Consider the following 22933-nt stretch of genomic DNA (forward strand, 5'->3'; position numbering starts at 1 on the left):
TTGTTTCTTTTATTTTGTCATTTTCATTCAGCTTTTAGTAAAACGGTTTAACTCTGGAAAACATGTTTCTGAAAAGGTAAATAAATTGTTCTCAGGTGTTGATGTGAAACGTAAAGGTATACACATTGTGTTGTGTTATCAAAGCATTCTTACATTGCACCTGATGTACAGCTACAGTTTATTTTCTTCTTATTGATATTCGCCTGTAGGGGTTTAGAAGTAAAATAAGGAAACCAAAATGATTCCAACATATCTGGTCATTGCCGTCTTATTCATAATGCACACATATTGTCCTTTAGTGGCTGTGTAGGGTGGCCCATAAGAAACCTGCACCTGGGAAGATGTGTGATGCCGTTATCATACGTTTTTGAATGTCTCCACAACTAAATGTAAGCATGTTTTAAACTGCTCTAATCAATATATTTTATATTATCGATGGATCAAATTAATATGTATAATATGAGAGGTGTTTCAGAGCTTTGATTCATTCTTGCAAGCGTTCCCAGATGCAGCTGTTTTTAGTGAGAAAGCTCTGATAAACTGACTACACTACTTTGCTCAGTGCCAGACGGATATTTTTCCATCACTCTTTCTTACTTTACACCCTCCTTAGTTGACTTCCTCTCACGATGTAAAAGCTTTTTCAGGACCGGGGGGTATTAGATTAAAGTGTAAAGTGGATTCCTTGGCAAATCGATTAGAGGTGTAACAGAAGAGTCCTGGAGCTTCTCAGATATTGCAGTCTAATGCGTTAAAGGCCCTCACAGGTGTTTTCAGCTATTCCGGCTGATTAGGCCTCCGCTCAGGTTGATGTTGGGCAGAGATGTGCTCGGAAATTATGTCATGTTTTTAAAGTCTGCATAAGCAACTCAAGTAATTTTTTTTCACTTGTGGTCCTAATGCTCTTCCGTACATTTCCATAATGACTTGATGACAGCAGCGTTGTCACCAAAATCTGCTCCCAAATACCAAAATGTAGCCAGCATGCACATGTTAGCTAGAGCAACGACGATGCCAAAGTAATTCTGGATCAATCATTAGCTGCTACTGTAAATACACACAGACTCAGTAATCTTTGCTTTAATTTTGGTAATGTACACATTACCAGCCAACTAGCTAGGCTAAATAGCAAGCTAACTAGCTACGTTGGCTTTTAAAGGTGCGCCATACGATATTCAGAGCATTGATATAGCAGCAAACAACTAGTTGCTATGTAAAGATATAGAGGAGTAATGTCTACCTGAGCAGAGAATGAAGTCTCTCTCCCTCCATGTGTGTTGTAATCCGAGTTTCTCTGTGCTTTGTTGACATAGCCAAACCAGCCGTACGTGCATTTGCATGTTAGTGCATGTGAGCATGCCCCACTGGCTAGCTCACGGCCTAGGTATAGATTGCTCCAGGTATGACATAATTTTGTAGGCCAACCAGGAAGTTAGCATCGCCCTGGGTTCCCTCGACAAAAAGCCAATGGGATTTTTCCATTGGGTTTTGGATTATTGCAGAAAATAAGCTAAATAAATACAATAGAAATAAGCAAAAAACAAAAACTAATAAAAAAAACCCACTGAATTCTAGACGAGGGAACCGGAAGTGCTAAAATGCTAACTCATTTCTGGGTTTTATGATTCATTCCTCTAGCACTCTATTGCTGGGAGGCTGGGGGGCATGTGATTACCAAGCTGACGGGGCGGGCACTGGTGATAACTCCGTTGTTATGAAAAGCGACATCATGAAAAAAAACGCACTTGATAAACGGCGACTTGAAATAGAACAAATTCTATAATGTGATAAAAATGTACTCCAATTAATATGAAAGTATAACTTAGTTTTGGACATTTTGTGGCTCCATACATCAAAGCGTCCTGCATTCTGCTTAAAAAACCTAATGGATAATATGTGCTTTTACCAATATACTACAAATTCTAATAGAGTTACAGAGGTTAAAGATATGAATACCCACTGCATCACATTGTGTAAATCAAAATATCTTCCTTTTAAATACAGAAAAACCTGCAGATCATTTAGCTGCTTTTAAAAAATCACATTTATTTAAATTCCTAAGAAGACTTGTTATTGAGCTGCTGTTCTATAGAATAAAAAATATGTATTTTTTCTGATGATTTTTCTTCTACCGTGCGTCGAAAGTGCATCTTCCGTTAAATGAGCAAAGTTGCAGACGTTTGCTAACCAATCAATTTCCAGTCCAAGAAGTCACTGCATCATCAAAAATGGCAGAAAGTGAGCTTATGCAAGAAGGCTTAATTGAAAATAAAGTGCTCATAATAGCAGTGTAGTCCACCTCCCCCATCACGTTTCTGTCTGCCCCCCCACCCCTTCCTCACTCCCTCTCTTTTGTTTACTACCACCCTCCTTTACTTGTAATACATTTATCAACGGGTCAATCAATTTGAGCGTTTTATTCAAGTGTAGCTACTCCTCAGATGGTCATCCCTCATCAGATCTCTTTCCAAAATCGCTTCTCGTTTTATTTCCCACTGGCTGGACGTTAATTCATTTATCTTCATACCGCCAGATAAACCATACATAAAATTAAAAGGACACCTGGAATTGAAGCCATCGACCTACGAGAAGTAAGGGTTTTTAAGATTTTATCGTTTGTTTGCATGTGTGACCAGGAGTTTGATGGATTCCAAGGCAGATTTTCTTTTATATGGTGTGATAGGAAGCAGCTGTAGAGATTCAATTATATACATTTTTGATATGAGCATGACCTTTCAGTGGAAACCATGTAGTAATGTTTGTATTTATGAGTGTTTTTTTTCAATATCTGAATAACTTATGATGATGAAGAGTCAGAAGAATTTTCCTGACTGTGATTTATGCAGTAGGAGGGAAACAATGCAAAAACTACCAAGGTTTTGCTTTGCCTGCCGTATTTTCTCCTGCTTTTATAAATAATCAATCCTTTATTAATTTCCGTAAACTTTCCTCATACTGCACATTGTCATGATTTATCCACGGCAATAAGACACGTGTTTCATTGGGGTTGGACGGTGTTCAGTTTTTCGTCAGAACAGAGAGACAGCAGCTCTCACACAGATTGAATTGAAGGAGCTAAATGTGTTTAACAGTTTATTTGGTGAGTGCATGGAATAAATCCAATTCTGCTACTCAGCAAGTAGAAGCCAAAGTATTCGCAGGGAAATAGGAAGAATGACGTGTCAAGTTCTATCTCATTATGAATTCCATACATGCATTTGACAGATGCATCTAAATACATTATACCATAATGTACTTGTCTAATGTTTTACGTGTATATATCATAGTATACGATGATATATAACCGTGTCTGCTTATGACAAAACAATAATCTGCTTGCTCAATTACTAATTTGTGGTAAGAGATTATCTGTTTATTGCATTGTTAATAGGTGCCATGTGCATATCTCACTAAACTAGTCAACAACATATCAGCGTGCACTAAATGTGTGTCAAATATTGTACCTTTTTAATGTAAGCCGATTGCAATACAGCAGAAAACAAAGTAGACATTGTAGACTATATTATAATTTCCCGTGCTCAAAGATGAAAAAAAAGCCTTTATATTGATGATATGTAAAAACTGCATTAATCCATATTTTTTATGTCATATGAAATCCCACCTCTTTCGGTTCCTGTGAAGAGTAAAAACATATTTAAAATGTTTTTAAATTTTAAAAAACATCTTGCTCAGGAGGGCGTGTCAAACAGTTCATCAAATCGGATGTGAGATAGAAGATGTGCTGATCAGCTGATCAATAGTAGGGCCATGCTGTGCAACTGGCTGTCAGTTTCATTTCCCAAAGGGCTTTGGTTGGGAGTAATACATGTTTCAAAACTTGTGTGTCCAGTCGACAGAAGGTAAATTGAATCTCTTGACTTAAAATGAATATTCAGGTAATCCATTTTGGTTGAATTGCTCACTTAATCAAGCTTGAAACGAACAACCATATCTGAAGATGCTACGCCAACAATGGTTAACAATTGGCTTTTGATATGTTTAACTACACAGTATTGTTTGTAAATGTTTAAAGCTGCAGTCGGTAACTTTGAGCAAATATGATAAAAAGTTATTTTTTTATAAAACAATCACTATATCCTGACAAATAAATTTTTTTTTTAATTTTCCTCTGCCTCCTTTTAGTGCTCCTAATGAATCTCTAAGCAGCTGTCAATCCCGGCTGGTGGGCGGTGCTTGCTTTTGGCTTGACTTTTTTCAACATGGCTGGCCGGGTCCCAAACTTTCTCATTTTACAGCTAAACAGTACGCTAAAATATGTTTCTGATGATATTTTATGCGGGAAATAGGCATTACAGTAACAGAATCTTGATTCGTATTTGATCAGCGCTGCACAGTTTGACCGTTTGATCGTGAGTTTCGCGCACGGTGACTGACCGCTGCCCCACAGACTGCTTGACTCTGATGGTTGTTTTCGTTCAGGTGCGGTGAAATCTTGCAAATGCCATTATAGGAGCGCTAGGAGGACGATTTGATTGACGATCATGATTTTTTTTCACAGGTTATCTGTCTCATGCATTACTGTCAGGATATAGTGACAAAATAACTTATGATAAATTATTATATTTGCTCAAAGTAACCGACTGCACCTTTAAAGTCTAACTGAAATTGAATTGTTTTTTAATGAATATCACAGCATTATTCCTGACTGCAAAAAGGGATGACTAAAGTAAAGAAAAGCTGTTAAATGTGTGGCTCTGCAGCAAAGCCAATACAGACATTTACAGGCTTACGTGCTAATGAGTATCAAAGTCTGAATGAGTCTTTTCCTGTAGTCGCCTCGGGCCATTACACCCTCATCACTCAGTAACGTCCAACCTCACCATCGACCACCACAGCAGCAAGATAATGGGACAGTCAGTCTCTGCTCGATCCCAGTAAGCTGCTCTTCTGTCAGGGCATGTCACAGTTTCTCATCCACAAACACCACCTCTCACTTCACGTGTACGAACAGAGTTCATTCAAACCACTTTGTTTGAATGTTCAAGTGTTAATGATTAGGTATCATACAGAAGTTTGGTGGGACTTTTCTGATCTCTTAGCTTCTCTCAGCTCTCCCTAAAACCGTAAATAAGAATATATTTCTGTTCAGTCACTCCCGATGGTGGCTGCCAGCGACTTCAGCACGGCTTCCAGGATGTAAAGGGCGAAGGGTTGCCAGGGCGATATATCAGGCTGAGTGGGAGGAACAGAGTTATTGTTCAGAGAGGGACTTGGAAGTAGTACAAGTAACAGCACAAGGTCATCCAAGGCATCCAAGACAGTAAACATCTAGCCTAGATATATGTCCAACCAGTCAGTCCATGAGTCTGTGAGTAATAATTAGTTACTCTCCGCTCCTGAGTAGGATGAATTCTATTGAATGGAGATGCCTAGGTTTGCTTGACAGATTATTGATTGATCACCGTCATCCCAACTCCCCACCCAGCAGCTATAGAAAAAGACTCCTCACATCCTTTGTGGTCAGGAAAGAAGCAACAACATTGATCCTGTCAGGAGGCGACGCACACACACATCCACAAATTCAGCCATTTAACATCAAACGAGTTATATTTCTGATTGATTAAACCGACGTGGCCAAGTTCCTGTTTGTGTTTTCCTTTTAAAATGTTTATCTGAGTAATAGATTTGATTTTCCATACACATTAATGGTCGGTCCTGACTGAGCAACAGTGAAGCATCTTGGGGATTTGCCCACTTGGCTTTATAATCCTAATTTTCTGTCTCTGCCGCCCATTTATCTCTCTTTCCAAAAACAAGGAAACTCATTCACAGTATCTTTCTCCTCATAAATGTGATATAGCCTCACTTTAGTAGTTACTTTATGCCAGTTCAGTGAATCTGTTATTTATATTGTTTATACAATAACTGTAAGATAACTAAATAAATAATATAAATATTCGGATTGATAATAATGCAACATTAACACAGATATATTTAGACATATAGTTGTTGCAAACTGTTTTCTTTCCTTGTCATTGGAGACATCTATTCCAATGTTTTGTGGCCAACTGTTTAGTACGGCCAATTTTTTTTTTTTTTTACTATTTGAAAAGTGGGCTGAACAGATTGTAGTTCAGAAATCTACTTGCCCTGAGTCAATTTTCACTTGCCCCAATACAAACGGTTGCATTTCTTAGCGGTTATCAAATAACAACAAAATCCAAAGTTAATTGTCATGTTTAATGTTTAATTTAAGCAAATTTTTCTGGAGTTTCGCCCACATCTTCTAACGCCACCCAAATGAACTCCTGTTTCCAAATTAATAAAATCACTCGCTTGCGCTACAGCTCATAATCTTTGTCTTTACCCGCCACCCTTTTCTCGCGAATGCCCGTTCGGTACTCGGCTTCTGTGCATGTGCAACTGCTTATTTATTTTTTACCACTTGCCTGATCGGGCAAGTGTGTAGCTAGATTTACTAGCCCAACGTGGCATTTTACTTGCAAGCAGGCAATCCTTTTGTTGAGCTCTGCATTGCATTAATAGTGACCTGAGGATTTAATTTAACTAAATTAATTTTTTTATTTTTTTATTTGAAAAGGGACAATGTACATTAATCAACATTCAAACAAATGTAAATGTACCAGAGTTAGCTAGTTTTCATCGGCAGTCCCTTTGCCTGATGTTGCTAGGTATCCCAGAATAATCACCTAACTGATTCGGAGTGATGTGATCAATCTAATACCACTATTAAACCAGGAATATCCTGACCTGACTGGTATGATGTATGAGAGGAACATCTGCCTGAGAAACCTTATCCCCGCCCCTGTACACACACACACACACACACACATGCACACAAAGAGTGCAGCAGATCTGTCAAGCAGACTGTGTGGAAGAAGATGGGATATTGAGAGCTGGGTGATGAGTGGCTGAGCTGGCTTCCCTCTGTCTGCAGAGTCGGCAGTGTGACACCAATCAGATCTCAATGAACATTGATCCCATAGATATGACTTACAGCCACTACTGCACTGGACATTCAGTTTTTAGCCATGATTCACAGAAGAATATGAACAATTCTACTTACTGACTGAAGCAAATGAAGCTGCATTATGTCTCTATGCCATTATAGGATTACATCTTTACCTATACTGTATGAAAAATAAACTGATCTAACTGAAGAAACTGAAATGATCCTTAACTTCATCATCATCTCCACCTTCTCTCTCTCTTTAATTCCCTCTCTCGCTCTCGATATAAAGTCTGTTTGATTGAGCATCTTTTTCTCTCTTGTGTGCTCAGCAACAGCCTCCCTCCCTATCCACACACTCACACACTCACACACTCACACACACTCACACACACTCACACACTCACACACACCTCCCTGTATGCGGCTGCCTGAACTCATGAAACACTATGCATGAGGCGACTGGTACTCTGGATTCTTATGATCCTTCATTCTGAGGTAAGCACACATGGACTGGACTGTGTGGCGCGTTGGTCAGTACCATACTGTACATTTTACGCACCCAGAGGGACCCTAAGTGGTGATAAAACGGGATCACTACGGCTATGGCTCGGTTGCTGCAGCAGCAGCAGCAGCACTGTTGCCACTTAATGCAAGCCATATTACAATTTCCTTTTGTCTAGTGGTGTATAATCTGTCTGGCTTTCTCTGTGTGCAGTCTGAGGTAAGTATGCAGCTGTTGGTAGATAGTTGGGTGAGCAGTTTGCACATTCAAATGTTCTTTTCAACTGTGTAGTTGGGCCAGCATATGCTTCAATAATGTATTTGTTGTTAAAATGGATCATTGTGTTCTTTAAATAATTCATGAACTACTATATTGCATGGACAATCACACATGTATTGTTGTATTGGTCTCCTTGTATAAGCCTATATATACCCTGTATGTATATAAGACAAGGCATTTAAATGATCAATATAGGTGAGTTTTACTGCACTGCTAACTTTTGGCTATGATGTGTTCAATTTGTTAAGTGGAAAGTCTTTGTGTGTATTCCCAGCAGCTGTAAAACTGTGGACAGAAGTGTATATTTGGCTGTCACCGTGTGACAGTTTATTGCTTTAATTTCAAAGGATCTGCTGACTAAAGAGCTGCAGTCACCGGACTTACTGTAAGAAAACGGGTGCTTGTTTTTTTTTTTAGTCTGACTCAGAAATCTCGCCCTCTTAAATCATTTCTGAAATTTTCCGGCGCAAAGGGAGTGTCGGACACATCTATCAGTTTCTCAACTCCATCGCTTTAACAAGGTAAAGATGCATCAGTGTGCAGAGCCTTGGCTCCAGTTTCAGTTTTGAATGCCTTCTTGGTTTGAGCTGACAATGACCCAACATCATCAGACCAAATCGGGTTTCACGGCTGGACATGTAAAGCCATATCTGCTGCTGTATTCGGAAGTACCTGCACTTGATATTTCTTCTGCAACTGCTGATCAGCATCACCTAAAGGAAATACATCTTCATCTACAATGAGGCATATTTTCTTCCACCCAAAGGTTACATAGGTGGGGTTGCAGTCTCTCATCACAAACATCCACTAGTATGGAAAAGTATGGAATTTGATTTTAGTCATTTCCAGGTTTGGATAAGTATAGAGAGAGTCTGGAAAAACATTTCTGTTTCCAAACCGTTGTCCCTATTCTGTTTTTCTAAAATATAAAATTCAGAATTTCTAAAAGTAAATTGCTCATACAAGCAGAGTGTTTTTCATGGCGTTTGGAGCAGCCAGTGCAGCCAAAATGTTTGGATGAGAGAGCGTGGGCCAGAGCGAGCTCGATGTCGTCGAATGCAAGGCAAGAAGTAGGCGATGGCGTGCGTTAAAATGTGTTAAAATTACTGCCCAAAATGTTTTCAGCTTGCACCTTATGGGCACTCCATGAAAGGCCTCTCCATCCCAAAGTCCAGTGATAGATTTCTGTCCCAGTCTGTCCCTGTTGCTAATAGAGGGGCAGCATAATTGTTTTTCGCCTAGAGTGGCAGAAGTACTGGGCACAGCCTGCAAAACAGCTCTCCCCCAAGATGTTTGACAGTGAAGCGTCACAATAAGTAAATGCAAGTTTTTCAAGGGCTGGTTTGACGATCCAAAATACAAAGCCCGGTTGGTTAACTATTCCAATTGGGAAAAGAAAGCTGGATGCAAACTCTGTAAAATCCTAACACTGCATCCTCCTCGTGTCACAAAGTCAATATGGTCTGAAAAATCTACCAAGAAGACTGAAAATTTGAGTCTGGAAAAGGTGTAATGTATAGGAATCCAGAACTAAATGCTTACATGGTGCATATGGTTGGAAGATGGCGATGTACAACAGATGGCTTTGGTTCCACAACATGAGCAACTCAGTATGTGACGCTGCCACGTCTGAGAGTTTCACTTCTTGTTGTCGCCTGTCATTGAGGATCAGCCTCAATACTGACAGCTTTTGTTGTTCTCTTATTTTAAATCACTGTTGTAAAATGCTGAATTGCATGTGAACATATGTGCCACTGTTCTGCTAGTGTCCCCTCCTTCAGAGTGTGAGGTGGACGGGCTCCCCAGTGGCTACGGATCCAGGGACTCCATCCTCAGGCCTGGTGCGCAGAGGGACTGGAAAAGACGAAGGCGTGGACAACTACCGCGGCTTGACAGGTAAGCTCAACTATTATCTGTCCGTGTATTGATGACATGGACCATTTACGTTTTTGTACTCGTACAGTCACATCTGTTCAGAGTGTCAGTGCATGTCAGATGACTGCCGTTTTACCGGGGATGTTGCATTTACTGTGTGTCAGCAGTGTGGTGAGGCTTGAGTCCATTTAATGCCTCATGTGCAGCTAATAGCGTGCTGCTGCAGGCCCCGTCTACAGCTGGGGTTGCTTGTAAGGCGCTGTGGTCAGTGTGAAACCCTCGTGTCTGTGTGGTTGCTGATGTTTCAGCTGCAGCAGCTGGGATCCAGGCCACAGCAGCCCCGAGGCTGGCAGAGGGAAACAGCAGTCTTCGTTCGGACTTGGTCGAGGTACAGGCATGCGGTGCTCCACCTTGCTCGGCATCCTCACGGGGGTGGTTCTCTACTTGGTGCTGGGAGCCGTTGTGTTCCGCTCCTTGGAGGCTCCACGGGAGGAAGGCAAGCACATGCAGCTGCAGGACACGCGCCGGGAATTCCTGTTGAACTTCACCTGCATGGGCCCGGACGACCTACAGACCCTTATAGAGGTAGGGCAGATGTTCTCATGGCTCATTATGTAGTTTTTATTTTGGAATATTTTCCAAGTGTTTAACAGGTAAACAAACACCCATCTACAGTGCAGTCTCTCAAGGACGGCTAAGCTACTCTTCCCCTTTTTTCTTACAATTTCCAGTGGGCGGGGCATCATCATCATCGGTCTATAAATGGGCTTGAGCATATTAGTGACACCACAACCACTGTTGTCTAAATTTTGTCCTATACCTAAAGCAGTGGTGCCCAACTTTTGGGGCTTGTGACCCCTTCAAATTAAGCAATATCAGTTATGGCCTTGGCATGAGATCGTGTCATTTGAAGGATTTTTACAGGTCTAAAGAGGTAAATGAATTTAGTATTTCACCTTAAAGCTAACATTTTGTGTTTTTACGCTCCATCTTGAAGGATAACTTCGGTATTTTTCCATCGTATTTTCTCATGTTCTGTGTCTAACTGACTAATAGGGACAGCACTTTCTAAAATTGGTCCAGTATTGAGGGAGAGCGCTGCAGACGGCAGCTGCTCACGGGCTGCAATGTAATGTTATTGGGGCAAGCTGGCACCGTCATTTACATCCACTAAAAGTGCTTGTTTTTTCCATGACAGGCTCTGATTGCTATTATAAGTGTCTGACAACATTATGGTGTTGGAGTACAGAAGTGTTATATAATAGATTTTCAGTGTTATGGCTGAATATTTAGATGATTTCAACATGGTGGATGTGGTCTTTGAAATCGATGGCCGCCCGTATTTATTTGAGCCAGAGAATATGGATATTCAGATTTCACAACGAAACTTCTCCTTGAGCTGGACTCGGACACTATAAGAAACAGACCGGATCAAGTGAAAGGTAAAAAACATTTAATTTCTCTATAGGGTTCTTTCCATAATGTTGTCAGACACTTCTAATAACAATCTGAGCCTGTCAGCGGCAAAAACAAGTACTTTTAGTGGACATAACGTTACATTAATGCTGCTCACTCACCATCCACCCATTAGTCACTTGGATACAAAAACATGGGAAAATCCAGGTTGAAAAATACCGAAGTTACCCTTTAAATCATCTTGTGACCCTATAGATTTAATTTGGAAGCCCTTTGGGGGTCTTGACCCCCAGGTTGGTAGCCACTGAAAAGTATTAAAAAGTAATTGTATTTACTGTTTGATTTATAGATGACTTTGCAGACTTTAAGTTACTGCTACTTTTTAGTTACTTTTGTACTCAAAACAGCTGAAATGCCATGAAATTAATATTACAAAATTGAATTAAAGCTGATCATTTTATGGAATATTTTATTTAATATAATAGTGCAGTGAAATTTTGTGTGTACTTATTTCCCCCTTACTATTATCTACCTCTGTCTGAGACACAACTGGGTCTGAAGCTTCGAGACTGACCACCTCTTGTAGCTAAAAATATATTTTGACCTTTACTGCTTCCCATTTTATATTAATTGGGAACTTGTTTGACCCCTCACAGTGCAACTTATCATATAGAATCAGTTTTGTGGGTCCTCAGGGTGACCCTTCAGATTTAGGAGCTGGTTTAGGAGCTGGTCAGTTAAACTGTCTGTGACCCCGTGGAGCAGCACAGCGCGACTGTGGGCCAGATAACAGGTGTGGTCAGAGCAGCTATGTAAGGATGGGTCAGCTCTAGTGTGTGTGTGTGTGTGTGTGTGTGTGTGTGTGTGTGTGTGTGTGTGTGTGTGTGTAAGTGCATGAAAGCTGAGCGCAACGAGCCGATTTGGCAAACGTGCTGTGATTCTGAGATGTTTGTCCTCGCTCCAGAATGAAAGTTGTAAATTACGGTTTTAGCCACTGACATTTTCAAAAAGGTTAAAGGGACTGAAGGTCATGAGACAGAAGTAAACGGGGGGATCACATTTTGTTTTTGAATATTTAAAGGAAGATGAAAACAGATCTGGCGAGCTTCTTCACTGCATCCTGTTTACTGATTAAATGAAAAGACTGAATGGATAATGAGGACATTACCTATCGTGTTCATAATATTAGTATTGAATGAATGATTGAATGAGCCTTGCCAGCTAACTAGCTATAGGCGGGCTTGTGAGTTTAGATTATTACTCAGCATCAAAGTGAAGATGTTAGTGTTCGCTAGCTCCTGTTGGCCAGAGCGACCACTTAGAAAGACTCGATGTCTTTTTGTTCTTCAGATAAAATAAAAGATAAACTCCTATAAAACTCTGTTATTACAAAAATAAAAATGGTTAAATAAAATGTTATAATAAGTTAAGTTTTAATAATGTCTTAGCCTAAATTATTTCACAAAATTTTGAAACAAAATATTGTTTCATAAAGGCCTGTGTTACACAATTATGTATATGTTACACAATTTATTCATATATTATAATCACTTATTTATTCATGTATTTACTTAACATTGAACAGATACAAGCAACAATAATGATTAAATTCAGTCTTATAAAGACATTGTATACCAACTCATTCATCTAGTGGCTTTCTAAAACAAAAAGTTCCAGTAGGCCTACATTTTTCCACATTGTTATAGTTATATAAATACACTCATATATAAGCATTTGGTTGTATCTATTGTTAGATGCTGTCAGGAAAAAAAAAAAACCTGGAGTCATCTTATTCATGATTGAACCAGGCAGCTGTTACAAAGTACCTCTTCAGATGTTGTTCTGCACAACAAGCGGCATTGTGGGTCAGGTTTCACTGAACCAGTGTCAGCTGATGTTTCAACAGGTCCTCAATAGAGAAGTTCCTTCCTACTACAATCTGTTCTCAGCTTGAGTAACATGAGGTCAAGTTTTGGGAAGTACAGCTAATTTCACAACTCGAAATGTGCTGTGTTAGTTTGGCAAACTGTCGGCGGTGCTTACACTAATTAATCCCTCCAACAAACAGGATCAACCAGACACAGCCCTGTCTCTGTGATTGTAAACTTCTAATTTATTAGTTCGGCTAATAATGTCTGCAGACACCACGTTCAATCACAACTTCATCATACTAAGCTTTAACTTGAGAGTTAACAAATGTCTTCAAGTACCAACAGACACAAAACGGATAATTAGATGCGGAATTAAATTATCTGCTGTGCTGGCAGTGGTCCGATACACTCGGGACAAAATGGAGCCGTCACAGTTGTACTTCTTTGTCACTGACTGCCTGCTGCTGATGCCATGACAATGCACTTTTCTACAGTATACGACGTGATACCAACGTCGTTTTACTATTGACTCACAAGCCTTGTTAGAAGTGGGAACCAAACGTCAGATGTCTTCCACAAAGATAAACAAAACATTCATTTTGACCCGCCAACATTTTATTTATGATTAATTCACAATCATAATTTTTTTCAGGAAAAGCCATCATTTTAATTGTCACCTATCAATAAGACCTTTAAATACAAATTGCTGAAGCTGTTTCATGAACTAACCACTTCTCTTCTTCACCGTTCCCATCCCAGGAAGTAGTGGACGCCGTCGGTGCAGGTGTGGATCCCATCAGCAACCTCAGCTTCGTCAGCCAATGGGATCTGGCCAGTGCCTTTTTTTTCTCAGGGACTATCATCACAACCATCGGTGGGTGTTCAATAGGAGCAATATGACCGCCAACATACATTCTGATTAAATACTTTTGACTGTTTACTTTCTGACCTTTATATTTTGTGTCTTCAAATCGGCGTCTCTTCCACCCCTGACCCCACATGTTCAGGTTTTGGAAACATCTCCCCCAAGACAGAAGGAGGGCAGCTGTTCTGCATTTTCTACGCCTTGGTTGGAATTCCGATGTTTGGTATCCTGCTCGCTGGAGTCGGAGACCATCTGGGTACTGGGCTGAGGAAAACTGTTGCCAAAATAGAGACTCTCTTCCGGGTCAGACCCTCAATAGAGCTTTCAATGTCGTCTTTTCTTGCACAGTACATGTACTTCTTTTTATTTGTCTCATCCCGCTATTTTGTTTCACCCTGCTGACAGAAATGGCGAGTTAGTCCGATCATTGTGCGAGTGATCTCAGCCGTCCTGTCCATCCTGCTGGGTCTCGTGCTCTTTGTTGCCGTGCCTATCCTGGTGTTCCAAGAGGTGGAGGGGTGGACTCTTCTGGAGTCGGCCTACTTTGTTGTTATCACCCTGACAACAGTGGGGTTTGGAGACTATGTTGCAGGTATACGACAGTTAATCAACCACCCACGTGTTTCACAGACTTTGAGGGAAAGGGTGAAAATGACAAAGGGGCATCCTTTCTCAGGGGCAGACTTTACCATTAGGCATATAAACAGGCGGGCATGTTTATATACAACATATTAAAGTTCCCATTCTAATATAATGTATATTTATACACCCTCCAATAACTTATATTTTATCACCGTCATTGTGGAAGTGCAAGAAATTAAATCTGCATTCAAGAAAAGAGAAAGAAAGAGGGAGAGAAACGATGCAGCCGCATGCTGGAACCAGAAATGTTCAGATCCATCATTTAAAGGAACAGTGTGTAACATTTTGAGGCATCTATTGGCAGAAATGAAATATAATATTAAGTATGTTTTCTTTCGTGTTTAATTACCTAAAAATAAAGAATCCTTGTGTTTTCGTTACCTTAGAATGAGCTATTTATATCTACACAGGGAGCGGGTCCTCTTCACAGAGCCGGCCGCCATGTTTCTACCGTAGCCCAGAATGGACAAACCAAACACTGGCTCTAGAGAGGGCCATTCGCATTTTTGCGTCACCTACCATAGTTCTCCTACATTCTTGGCATACGGGAGAGGTTTCAGTTGGTTGCAATCTGCAACCTCATCGCTAGATGCCGCCAAATCCCACACAGTGCACCTTTAAGTAAAACTAGGCGAGCAATATTACAAGATACTATAAAACAAATACTCTATTAGAAGTAAACGTAAATGTAAATTCTCTTATCAGAAAAAAATTTACTCAAAAGCAGGCTACTCATTATGCAAAATAGATTCTTTTACAGTTTTACAGGACAATTATTATACTACCTGATTAGAGACAGACAATCATCACGCTCACATTCACACCTACGAGCGATGTAGAAGAAGCCGGAAAACCTGGAGAAAGCTAAAATGGGGAGAGCGTGCAAACTCCAAACAGAAGGGCCCCAAGCCGGGTTTGAACCTGCGAGCCACTTGCTAATCACTGCACCACCTTGCTGTCCCTTATACACACATAAAACTTCATAAAATCCAGATACAATTTAATTAAAATTCAAATTAAGCAGAAAAAAATTACCAACTATTATATACTGTTGTCTTGTTTATTCAAGAACAGTGCATCATGTAAACTAGAATAAAAAAAATAAAATCAATCTGTCAAATGTAGGGGGATTGAAAGTATAGAATTGTGGAGTGGAACCCCCAAATCACTAAATCTGCCCTTTTGTCCTTTCTGCATGTAGAGAAGAGAGTAAGGTTTATTTTCACCCTGAGGTCACGTCAGAGTGGAACTGGAGCTAATCAGAGGGGCACCTCAGAGCCCAGGGTGCATACAAATATCAGTGCACCGATACATCCCCATTAAAAGCCTTTAAAAAGAGGCCGTTTCAACTCTCAGAGCACCCTGTGCGCTGATCATCATACTTTAATACACATCAATAAAAATCTACTCAGGACATGTGCAAAGCAGCTGAAATGAAAACACAGTTTTCCGTTGCAGTCTAATTTGTTTATATCTGACTTACATTTGCACATTTTTGCTTTTTCGGGGAATTCATTGATCTGTAGATGAGTACGAGTACGACTTAATTAGCCATCCATAAATATAACTGTCAGTCGTAACGCATTAAGTTCACTTAGCTCAGACAATTTTCATCTACCTTATGAATTATTCAGGATTCTTTTCTTGCGAGAGATGACTCATTGATTATCTAATCTACCGTATAGTATGTTAAATGTTTATTTACTCCATAGAAAAAGATGGATGGATGGATGTGTTGCGTTTTAACCACTGCTGCTGTGTCTTTGTATCTTCTCAAAGGGGATTCAGGACTTGCGGGGAGTGACACCTGGTATAAGCCTTTAGTGTGGTTCTGGATCTTGCTGGGTCTTGCCTACTTTGCATCTATCCTGACAATGATTGGTAACTGGCTTCGGGTTCTATCTAAGAAGACCAGAGCTGAGGTGCTTCTCCTCCTCCTCTCACATCTGTTTTTATCACGTCACTTCCTTTCCATTACCTCTGGTTTCTTCCTCTTCTCTTAGATGGAGGAACTTCGGGCCCACGCCACTGACTGGACTCAAAACATCCAGAATATGTCGGTGGATTTTCGCATTCCAGGAAAAATCGATGACCCCTTCAAAAAGCGTCGGCGAAAACGCCGCCACGGCCCTCGCAGCCATGGTAACAGTGTGCCAGCTAATGGGGCCCCTGAGGGGCAAGAAGAGCAGCGTGAGAGTCAGACAGAGTCTGGATCTTACTCCTCTTCCTCTTCCTCTAATGAATCAGCGCCTGGATCAGAAACAAACTCTCAGGTCACTCAGACGGAGCGAGTGCCTGAGGAAAAACCTCCAGAGCCTGAAGAGGAGGAGACTCTTCCAGATCCCCAGCTGTCTCAGCCTCTGGACTACTTTGGGGAGAACCTCGCCTTTATTGATGAGTCTTCCGATGCCCAGAGCGGCAAACTACATTTGGATCCTCTGCTGGATGCATCCCAACCCAACTGTGCACGCTCTCGTACTCCCAAGAGGAGACGCCAAAGAAGACCTGTCCCACAGAGGAACAACAAAATCAACGGCTCCAACCGTGACAAGAAGGAGTCCAATGGAAACTCCAAACCAGTTCAAGGTCTACCAGTGAAGGCTTAAGATTGAAGCTGATCACAGAAACTAGTATCGACTTGAGAAATATGAGATGTGTTCATAATCAGACAGAGGAGTTCTCAATGTAGCAATTCATTTGTGTATATGTACTGCTGCTTACTTACAGACACTTGAGATGAAAACATGTTGCAGAAGCCTTAGCCACTTGCGGTTTGCATTTAATGCTCTTAGCATGCGAGTGTGTATGCCTCAATCAGAGATGATGATTTTTATGCCAATGTTCCCATTACTTTCTGAGGAGTTACTGCTCTCTACTGGGCCGAGACAGAAATGCACTCTCTCAACACGAGGGTTCCCCCCTTTTACTCAACCAAATAGTGCAGCAGACAAGGAAACCAAAAAACATATGTGGTCAGGAAGTTGCCACAGCAGTGTGGTGTGCTCATGTTAAAAAGAGGTTGCGCTGGTCTGAGACAGTTACTCTTGAATCCTGCCAACAATCAAACAGGTGCGAAACGGGCTCTTGTACATTTTTGGTATGTAACAAAACTTTTTTTAAATACTGTGTAGAACCATAATATTTGCATTTTGATGGCCAGATGCATTAATCTTACTGTACTGCATATATGTAATAAAGATTTTTTTTAATGAAAGCAGCACTGTGTCTTATAAGTCAATAAGTACAATCACATCAAACCTGAAAAAGTAGGTCAACATGTCTAACAAAGCTGGGGTGGAGCATAATAAGGTGCATTAGGGAGAGCTGAATCACAATCAGTGATTTCCAGAGAGCAAACACAAGTCACGCAGCCACTGAAAACCAGGATCTGGCTACAATATGTGTCCCAAACTTAAAGAGGACCTATTATTCTCATTTTCAGGTACATACTTGTATTTTGGGTTTCTACTAGAACATGTTTAACATGCTTCAATGTTCAAAAAAACACTTTATTTTTCTCATATTTGCTGTGCTGCAACATCTCTTTTCACCCTCTGTCCTGAAAAGCCAAGTCTGCTCTGATTGGTCAGCTGGCCCACTCTGTTGTGATTGGTCAACTAAACTCTTCAGACTCCGTTCCAGCTCCGCGCTAACTAGCTTTGTTTGAGGGTGTGCCAATTAGCCACTAGGCAGCTACTGTGCAAATATGTTACTTGGTGACATCACCACGTTATGGAAGAAAAAGGCGGGACTTCAAGCATTGCATTTCAGGCAGTTCAGGAGCAGCGTTTCTGTGGGGGAGAGTAACTCCCTTTGGCCTGGACTTTGGGCTTTGTAACTTTGCAGACCTTTTACATTCACAAAAAACTATATAACACACTAAAGGAAATGGAAAAAGCACAAAGGCATAATAGGTCCTCTTTAATGTAGAGGTTCTCACAGCGCCCAGCATACAGTGCCTCTTCATGAGGACCATCTATACAGACTGGAGTATGGTATTAGGTTTCATACCAGATTTAATTACTAATGTCAAATATCTTTGTTTTCTTCTAGAGCTTTTAGGGTCTGTCCTGTAGAAAATGTGCACAGAAATGTCCTACACCTCTTAGTGGCAGCATGAGCCTCTTCTAGGATCAAACCAGGGACCCTGACTTTGTCATCATATAAAATGCCCTAGTCACTACTTTTTAAAGATGTCTATTAAAGGAACAGTGTGTAACATCTGGCGGCATCTAGTGGTGTTGTAAAGTTGTTGTAAGAGTAGCATAGGTCATTTGGAGTATAGCAAAGTCAGGGCGTAGAGTGTGTATGTACGTGGAAAGTGAGTGCCAATAGATCCCCCTAAATGTTACACACTGCTCCTTTAATTTAGTGTCTAAACACCTACAAGATTTCCACCTACAAACCACCTCGATTGGTGAAAGGTGAAGAGGAATCACTTTCTGATTTGGGGAGCTGTTGTGAAAATAAAGTGTAACAAGATGAAGCAGATGGCTCGAGATGAAGCTCCAGCCCTTTTGGTGCCGGAGGCGAAATTCGGATCTGGAGCCCTCCCCCGCAGCCGCCGCAGACATCACAATGGTTTGAAGACAAAAATTCAGATTTTTAACAACCAGCGCCCTCCAGAGGGTGGCGCCCTAGGCGATCGCCCATATGGCCTATGCCTTAAACCGGCTTTGAGATGAAGAGTCTACAGCCATGCTTGACCTGATGATAGTGCAAGAGGGAAAGTCACAGGATCATCAAAAATCATCAGGATTCATCCTCTAGGTACCACAAAAGTCTGTAAAAAACCTCCGGGCAATCCCTTGAATGTTTGTTGAAATATTTCAGTCTGGACCAAAGTGGACCGACCGACATTGGCATCCCTAAAGCAGCTAAAAATGACACTAAGAGAAACAAGGTTTTAAACTGATTCCAGGCAACATTAGTTGTTCAACACAGGCCCTATTGTGTGCACAGAGAAGGAGGCAAGGATGTAACCGGTTTAAGTTGGTGGAGACAGGCCACACATGTGCTGCAGGATTTGAATAGCATACATACTGTAATGTGGATGTACTTTATAAACTGCCCTTCAAGTTGTCAATACGGCCCTCTTCGCATGTGCTTTCTCTCCTCAGTTGATCCATGTAAGTGATACTCAGCTGGAAACTCTACCTTGGTGTTTCAATCTGAAAATGGACCAAGGACAAACATGGTGCAGCTGCAACACTGTGTCTGCAGCTCTTTTGTTGTCCGTGTTTTATCTTTTAAAGAAAAGCTGATGTCACAAAATATCTGATACATAAAAGTTGAAGTTTTATAATTACCCCCCTCTCACTCTAAGGAAATGAATGCAGATTTTCTTTTTCTCTTTGAACACAACCAGCAGATGGCATACACTGACACATTTCCCTCCCTATGACAGTCCAAGACTAACTTATACAGTATACTTTCATACACCAAAGGCTTTGACTGAAGCTGACTTGCATTTGTTTGTTGGGAATGATTTGAATTTAGACAAATTGCACTTTGCCTTCTGTTGGCGAGTAAGCAGAAAAATGTTATGGTGAGTAAGCAAAATGTTTTAAAGGAGCAGAAACCAAGTGACCGTTCATCTGCCCTTTAGAAATCTGACACTTTACCGCAGGATATGTAAAAAGTAAAGGCAGCGTTCTGGCATTGCCATTAGGAAGTCAGCAGGCAGTGATGATGTGCTGTGGCAGAGGGGTGACCTTTTACTGGAGGACACACACACACACACACACACACACACACACACACACACACACACACACACTCAGCTGCTGTAACGTCATCAGTGCCGCTGCTGCAGTTCCACTGTACTGCCACTAGAGGGCAAATAATGGCCAGTGCTGATGTATAGGCTATACACTCCTGACCTGGAGTTAAAGGGAAAATCCACCCTAAATTTGAATCCAATACAGTTTTGCACACTCCAAGTATTTCCTTCAGCTTGATGACAGAAACACAGACGGCAGTGATCACGTCATTTAGAGACAAATCCTGGAGCTGCTCCATAATGTGGACAATTTCTATATATTTCACAAATGTACAATGACTTGTGATTGGCCAGAAGTCTCCCGTCACGGGCTACATTTCCAAAAACCTGAAAACAGAGCCATGAGGAGGTGCAGAAGTCTACTTTTCTCTCAGAACACTTGAATTACAATATGCTAAAATGATATTATGGCATTTTTGCCCAATGATGCCAAAACAGTCTGCCTACTGCAGGTTTAAGTGGATGACATTATCAAAGCCATGATGCTCTGATCTCCAACTGTCCATATTTGTAGATAATAGGCTATTGATAATCCTTATACCACAATGTTATAACCTGATTTAGGGAGGGTGTTTTCTCTTTAAACTTAATATAAATGCAGTAATGTAACCACAAAGACATTAAGCCTTCTGATTGTTCAGATATGACCAACTGAAGCAAGCTGTTTCTCATAGTAAAATCCTACTCTGTATTCAGAACTGGGCTACTACTAAGCTGATCAATGTGTTTATAGTATAGGTGGAGACCATGCTCTATCAGTTATATTATCCATGACTCACTGATGCAGTGCCCAATGCTATTTGTGTATCAGGGCACACACAATGGCGTCTTGGTATTTATGTAGCCTATCAGCTGACACCTGTCTGAGGTCAGGACCTGCTGTAAGGAGCACCCTAGGGACCCCAGCTGGCATTCACACTGGAGGTATACTCCACCAGCTTGAACACATATCCTCGATGACTGAGTAGGATAGCCAATAATATAATAACAGTGAAACTCAAAAAACATAAACTGTGTCTAACAAATCCAATGTTCCAGCTTTTGGAGTGAATCTAATGAATATAGCATGTCCTCTTTCAGTTCTAAGAGGATGATAAATGCGGACTCTGCACCAGTAGGCTATGATGCAGCCCCGCAGAATTGCAGTGTCTGCAGCAGAGACTGTGTGACCTTGCTTCAAGGTCGCAATGACACTGCCGTCAGTTTTTCCTCTCATGCGCGCACCGCGGAGTCCCACAGCCTTAATGTGACCACATAGAAAACACACAGCCTATATTATACCCTACACATACACACTGCTGTCCTGCACCTCTGACACACAGAGAGAGGGAAATATACAATTGGTTTAAAGTGACTAGAATATTTATTGGTCTATAATTAGAGAGATAATGCTGCGGCTCTTTGGTGGGAAAATACGCACGTATCCGAAGTAGCCTATACACCTTTTTCTTCCCATCCAACCTCCATATTCTTGTTCCATTTCTTTTTAATTAGTGGACAAGGTTGTCAACTCTTCCGTGACAACTTCCCTCCTCTCTGTGCCAGCTGTTACCAGGCATGTTGGAGAGCGCATGCAGGGGGGGCAAAGCCTATTTCTAGAAGCAGCAGGCACCATTAGACAGAAAAAAATCATTTAATTGTTGTTATACATTAAACATTCATACACACAAGAGAGATCTCTGAGGCATTGTTTGATGATACTATTTTATAATACATCTGGCAAAGCCTATTGGAGTCTACTCCCTTTTTTTCTTTTTTCCCCCAAACTACTATCCCTTAATCATTTCCCCCTTCTCATCCCATTGCAGTGATCTCCTGATCTCCTTCTTCCTTGGCTCCTGTCCAAATAGTGTAGTGGTGGTGGTGGAGAGAGAGTCGGGTCAGTGTCACAAGACCGACAGCATGACTACATTTTCCATAGAGGTGTTTCTGCAAGGGACATGCATCCCATTCTTTTTGATTTTCCTATGCAACAGAAAAGCTTGTGACATAATTTCAAGAAAAATATCTTCATAATAGCCATTCTAATATTGAATTGTATAGTATTTTATGTTTAAAAAATGTTAAAAAAGAGGAGAAAGTGTTGCTACAATAAGGCCAGAAGCAAAATAGGCTTCATTTAAATTTAAATTGTATTTAAGTCCCTGTAGGAATGTAATGTTTTTTTTATTCTCAGTGGGGGGAAGTGTGCTGCTGCAAAGAACAGATGGTCAAGTGGCAATAAGACAGCTGATTTTGTAGACAGCTGATCTGAAATCAACGCTCTTTAATGAATATACCTGGACTACGTTATTAGGATTAGCCTAAAGTAGACCATAGGGTCATACCTTTTTTTCACGAGTTGCAGCAGGCCCTTATTCTAATGCCGATGACGCTAGTGGAAGGTGCGTACGGACGTAACGGAGACACAGCGGACGCAAATCGGAGCAGAGGGAGGAGAGAAGACAGCTACGTCACTGAGCTGCGTCAAGCTACAGAGCGGAAGCAGGGAAGAAACCGGAAGTTGCTTAGTTTGAACTTGTGCAAGTAAAATTTGTGATTTGTGTTAATTTCAGTACCCGTTATTCTGGGGGAGCATTTTGCACATTCAAATAGTAGAGAACTCCTCTCTCATATTATACCTCACTTTTGGTTTAGGACGTTGTCTGTCTCGATGGAAATTGAAATCGACAAAGTTTTATTTTGAAACTTTTTTTTCCCAACCGGATATTCGGTGTAAGTCTTTGGTGTCGACTACAACCTCAGCTGTGTGGCAGGCGAAGAATTT

The 22933-nt window shown here is 40.9% G+C and overlaps 1 protein-coding gene across 2 annotated transcripts; it reads left to right on the forward strand.

Moving 5' to 3' along the window:
- Positions 1 to 7331: 7331 nt before the first annotated feature.
- On the forward strand, positions 7332 to 17817 carry kcnk4b (potassium channel, subfamily K, member 4b). Of its 2 annotated transcripts, XM_074610587.1 has the most exons (8): positions 7332 to 7429; positions 9482 to 9611; positions 9899 to 10175; positions 13637 to 13751; positions 13885 to 14045; positions 14148 to 14334; positions 16164 to 16306; positions 16388 to 17817. In XM_074610587.1, exons 3-8 carry the CDS (start codon positions 9987 to 9989, stop codon positions 16988 to 16990), a joined length of 1398 nt encoding a protein of 465 aa, XP_074466688.1. In that variant the 5' UTR covers positions 7332 to 7429; positions 9482 to 9611; positions 9899 to 9986; the 3' UTR covers positions 16991 to 17817. The 2 variants fall into 2 exon arrangements, with proteins under 2 accessions (XP_074466688.1, XP_074466689.1); XM_074610588.1 differs by lacking the exon at positions 7332 to 7429 and having other exon boundaries at positions 9422 to 9611.
- Positions 17818 to 22933: the final 5116 nt, after the last annotated feature.

This window comes from Sebastes fasciatus, chromosome 16 (genome assembly GCF_043250625.1).
Source record: "Sebastes fasciatus isolate fSebFas1 chromosome 16, fSebFas1.pri, whole genome shotgun sequence".
Classification (NCBI taxonomy): Eukaryota; Metazoa; Chordata; class Actinopteri; order Perciformes; family Sebastidae; genus Sebastes; species Sebastes fasciatus.